This window comes from Mus caroli, chromosome 2 (assembly GCF_900094665.2).
Source record: "Mus caroli chromosome 2, CAROLI_EIJ_v1.1, whole genome shotgun sequence".
NCBI classification, from domain to species: domain Eukaryota; kingdom Metazoa; phylum Chordata; class Mammalia; order Rodentia; family Muridae; genus Mus; species Mus caroli.
This window is the reverse complement of record NC_034571.1, coordinates 105,077,214-105,082,682: the sequence shown is the minus strand read 5'-3', so window position 1 is coordinate 105,082,682 and position 5,469 is coordinate 105,077,214. Positions and strand designations below refer to the sequence as shown.

At 33.4% G+C, this 5,469-nt stretch overlaps 1 protein-coding gene across 1 annotated transcript; it reads left to right on the top strand.

Annotated features, from left to right (window-relative positions):
• The first annotated feature begins 4,129 nt into the window (after positions 1-4,129).
• LOC110289502 (olfactory receptor 4F3/4F16/4F29-like) lies at positions 4,130-5,074 on the top strand. The gene has a single exon (XM_021155730.1). The coding sequence runs from the start codon at positions 4,130-4,132 to the stop codon at positions 5,072-5,074; it is 945 nt and encodes a 314-aa protein (XP_021011389.1).
• The last annotated feature ends 395 nt before the right edge of the window (positions 5,075-5,469 follow it).

Genomic DNA, 5,469 nt, shown 5'->3' with positions numbered 1-5,469 from the left:
GGCGTGATTATATTCCAGAAACTGCACCCTAGCCAGAAAAAAAAAAAAAAAAAAAAAAAAAAAAAAAAAAAAAAAAAAAAAAAAAAAAAAAAGAATAGTGATTTATTTATAGATGTGACTGCTTTTAGAATTGCTATGAATTTGAGTTATATATTAAACTGGTTGAGCCAGTCTAAAGCAAATAGATAGCATTTAGCAAAATCAACTGACCAGCACAGATCTACTTGTAAAAACTTTATTAACATTGCTATTTTATTACTAGAAACATTGTTGATTTTTAGTTTGAGCTGAAGTATCTTGTTACCTGGGGAAATGTAAAAGGCATCAGTAAACACCAAATAGCTTTATAATATTTTTTATTTAGCATACCTGATAATTACCTATTCAATTCTCTGATGATTTATGAATAATCTTAGCCTCTTCTATTTGAAAAATCAGGAAGTATTTATTGATACAAAAACTGAAATCATAAAAGTTATATTTTCCTATCTATTGAGTTTTTAAGAGTTGGGCATATTCTAATCATCTCTAGAACAGAATTAAGGTTATTGGAAGGGTTCCAGTGTGAAGAGTGTCATTGACACTTGCTAAAAACCTATCACTATGTGTAATGAGCATATGCCAATAGATACTTATGTATAACATAACTGAAGTTACTGTATATTATTGTTAAAATTACATAGTTTCAAAAGAATAGCTCTGAAAATCTATGCTTGTCATTCCCCATAAATTATCCATAATTTTTCTAAAGCTATCTGGTTTCTTTTTCTCCTCATAGTTGTACACATGCTATTCAATTTCCCCAGGAATGTTTTTAGATTTTCTTTTAATCTCACTTATTTCTACCTTTTCTCTAAATCTTTACATCTATAATCCCATAATTTCTAATTATCACTTTATAATTATGGTCAGTCTATTTCTGTATCTTCTGTGACTACATAATAACACATTTTATTGTTTTAAGCATTAACATGCCCTTTTTATGTTTCAACAAAACTTCATATCATGTTCTATGGTTATGAGTTCTGTGGCACATTGGCTAGAAGAATGTTGTAGTCTTTAGGTTTATGGACATTATGGTCTATTTGGGAAGGGATTTTAATGAGTTGGATTTGAAGCAAACACTTAAAGAGGCACACTAATGTTCTTTGAAAGCAAATAATTTCAGATTTAAGTTTATGTTTTACTTACTAAAATAATATGGATATTATATATTGTCAAATAGGAGCCCCTTATATTTTGAAAAATCTCTTATTAAAAGAAAAGAGTTAATATATTTTAGAATGTCTTTCAGTGAAGTTTTTTGATATTCACAGCTTGCTAATACTTTGTTTCTATTCATTCTTTTATACCATGAGTCCAGATCATTCATGTGCATATGGAAAATGTAAAGTAAGATTAACTTTTACCAAACAGTTTTATATGGAATACTTACATGCTGGATATGTGCTTATGTTCTTTAATTATGTTATTACTAATTGTATTATAAAATCTTTGATTTAAAAATGTGTTCAATAGACAAACAGACTGAGAGTCAGGGGCTTATACCTACTACTAATTTGATGGTGGATGAACCATGTGGTAATTTTTTGACCAGAATTCAAAGCTCTATCATGTTTATTGTATTATGTTTCTTTACTGAGTAACTATAATAAAATATGTTGAATTTTGTCACCAGTGTTGGAACATAATGTAGTTTACTACATTGTTCCTTTTAGATTGTTGTTTTCCAGGAACATACTATGTACTCCAGCATAGTGATTCTAACCTACCTCTACTGTTCCATGGACTAATGTGTTGAGTGTAAATTGAGGCATTTTAGTTTTGTTATGATAGAAATATTTCTAAGCACCTACGATTTCTGTGTCTGACATAATGCACACTGGGAACTGACAGTTACAGAAAGGCTTACACCTCACTTCTTAATTCTTTCAGATAATACAAATACACATATGTCATGACATTTGCATTCAATATGCTTTTTAGTATTTGGTTAGTATTATAAAAGATCTAGTCAATTTTAGGGATAGCAGAAAAAAATAAAAAGAGCCATGAGTTTAAAAGAGAGCAAGATGATGTGTATAGGAGTGCTTGATGGAGAAAAGGATTAAGAAAAGTGATATGACTGGATTATAATCTCAAACTTAAAATAAATAATAAATGCTAATAATACAAAGACCTCACAGTTTGGTTAATCATTTAATAAACCTTGATGTTCTCTGTTTTCCAGAAGTCTGAGGGTGGAAGAAGGGCTTATTTGCCAGCATAAGATTGTGTTACTGGACTTGAAAAGGAGGTTGTTTTCATGTGTGGACCAGGCTGTAATTAATCTTGAAACAAAAATCAATTATTTCCCTGTTGGCCAGCCTTCTCTCTCAAAAGGAATGTATGTGTACCCACTGTGAGGGCAACAGAGGAACTTGAAATTCAGAGAGTTAATTCAGAGAGATAATATGATAACAGTGCACAAGTGCCACCCACTTCCCTGTGTGGTTGGCCAACTTTTCATGATTCCTAGGTGGTTTCCCCTCTCCAGTTTTATTAAGATATAACCTACTCATGACTAACTCTTATTTCTATGTAGAATCCAGTGTGATGTTTTGATGTGTATGTGCATTGTGAAACAATTAAACCAAACAACTTAGATGTCTCATAAATTTATTTCCTGTGAAAACATTGACAATCCCATTTAAAACATTTAGCACAGCACTCCATGTTTGAAACACAGTCAACCACAGTTATGATGATCCATGATGGATCTTCAGAAACAGAGGATCCTAGCAGAATATCTGTATCTTTTGACCAACATCTTCTCTTTCCACTTTCCAACTATCTTTTTTTTTTTTTTTTTTACATTTTAGTGTTTGAATATGCTTGGCTCAGGAGCCAGCACTATATGAAGATGTGGCTTTGTTGCAGGAGGTGTGGCCTTGTTGGAGAAAGTGTGTCACTGTGGCCATGGACTTTGAGTCCCTCATTCTTACTGCCTGGAAGCTGGAAGCCAGTTTTCTCTTAGTGGCCTTTAGATGAAGATCTAGAACTCTCAGCTCTTCCTGTACCATGCCTGCCTGGATGCTGCCTTGCTCCAGCCTTCATTATAATAGATTGAATCTCTGAACTTGTAAGCCAGCCTTAATTAAATGTTGTCCTTATAAGTTTGCATTGTTTTTGATGTCTATTCACAGAAGTAAAATCCTAAGACATATATGGTACAACATATATTCACTGCTTTTCTGATCATGGTGTTATTGGGTTCTATGTAATTGTGAGAATGTCAGTACTGACTTTCGTGTCTCTTTAATTTCATGTGTACCATTGACTCCTAGGAACAGGCAGATTTTTACAAAACAGGATTCCCTTCTTTTAAAAACACTGAAGAATATTCCATTGTGTCTATATGTTAGTCTCTGTTTATATACTGTTCAGTCAACAGTCAATGAGAATTTAGATATTTCTGTATTGATTATTGTAAGTGATGTTGCAAGGAAAATGGGAAGAATTCATTTGCATATGATGGTGTAATTTCTTCGGGTTGCATAAGTTGTGTAAAATTGAGTATTGCTTAATCACATGTTAGCTTTAATAAAATCCTTCCTTCCCTCTTTACCTTCCTTTCTGCCCCCTTCCTTCTCTCTCTCTCCCTCTCTCCCTTTCTCCCTCTCTCCCTCCCTCCCTCTCTTCCTTCCTACCTCTGTTCCTCTTTCCCTCCCTCCTTTCCTCTCCATTCCGAAAACATGGTTAATGCCTAATAAGTGAGTATGTTATTTCAAAGCTACTATATTTTGAAATTTTACGGTTGCAATACAATTTTTTTGTTATGGTGCCTTAGTTTATATGCATATCAAAAACTTACAGATAGATCTATTTTTTTTTTCACATCTACTCTGAGCTTTGGATAAAGAGTCTTTAACAGGTATAAAGTGATACTTACTTTTATTTTTAAGTTCATTCCACAATATTAAGTAGTGCTCATTTTTCATGTATCTGTCTTTAGTTTGGTTTTAATGTTAGAATGTAAACTGAATTTCACATTTCTTCTTGATATATTCTATTAATATAGGCTATTAGTATATTATATTAATATAATTTATATTTTTCCTGTTTCCTTCTCCAGGTAGTACTGACATACATGCTAATGGGGGGAGCAAACCTCTCTGTGGTATCAGAGTTTGTATTTCTTGGACTCACCAACTCCTGGGACATCCAGCTTCTTCTCTTTGTGTTCTCCTCTGTGTTTTATGTGGCAAGCATGATGGGAAACTCACTCATCATTTTTACTGTGGCTTCAGACCCTCACTTACACACTCCAATGTACTTTCTGTTGGCTAACCTCTCCTTCATTGACTTAGGTGTTTCTTCTGTTACCTCACCCAAGATGATTTATGATCTGTTCAGAAAGCACAAAGTCATCTCCTTTACAGGTTGTGTTATTCAGATCTTCTCCATCCATGTTATTGGTGGTGTGGAGATGGTTTTACTCATTGCCATGGCTTTTGATAGATATGTAGCCATATGTAAACCTCTCCATTACCTGACCATTTTGAGCCCAAGAATGTGTCTCTTCTTTGTAGTTATTGCTTGGATAGTTGGACTTATACACTCTCTGGTTCAGCTGGTTTTTGTCATAAACTTGCCTTTTTGTGGACCAAATGTGTTGGACAGCTTCTACTGTGACCTTCCCCGGTTCATCAACCTTGCTTGTGTAGATACTCATAAACTAGAATTCATGGTCACAGCCAACAGTGGATTCATCTCTGTGGGCTCCTTCTTCATATTGATAATTTCATATATTGTCATCATAATATCTGTACAAAAGCACTCTTCAGGCGGTTTCTCTAAAGCCCTGTCCACACTTTCAGCTCATATCTCAGTAGTGGTTTTATTCTTTGGTCCTTTGATATTTGTGTATACATGGACTTCTCCCTCCATACATCTGGATAAATTTCTGGCCATATTTGATGCAGTCATCACTCCTTTTCTGAATCCTGTGATCTATACATTCAGGAATCAAGAAATGAAGATGGCAATGAAGAGAGTGTTCAAACAGCTAATGAGTTTTAGAAAGATATCTTAAGTGCTTGCCTTGTGAATGTAAAGTACATTTTCACTATTCTCAGTGGAAAAACTGCCTTTCTACACTCTGTCTCTATATATTAATATTTAATCCATTTTCTTCTGCTTAGGAGGGTGAGACAATCACTTCCAAAAATAGAAAAAAGTCACAGGTATTTACAAAGTAAATATTATAATAATACTGAGCCTCAATTCCCAAGGAATTTTTTTTTATCTATATTTTTGGATGTAAAGAAGCTGGAAGCCTATACCAAGACATTTAAAACAGAGAAATCAAGGTTAAAAAAAATCACATATAGAAATTCTGGAATTACATACTTGGAATACTTGTCTGTCTTTCAATCACATTTTTCATTCTTAAGAATTTCACACATGTATTTAATGAAATTTGATCTT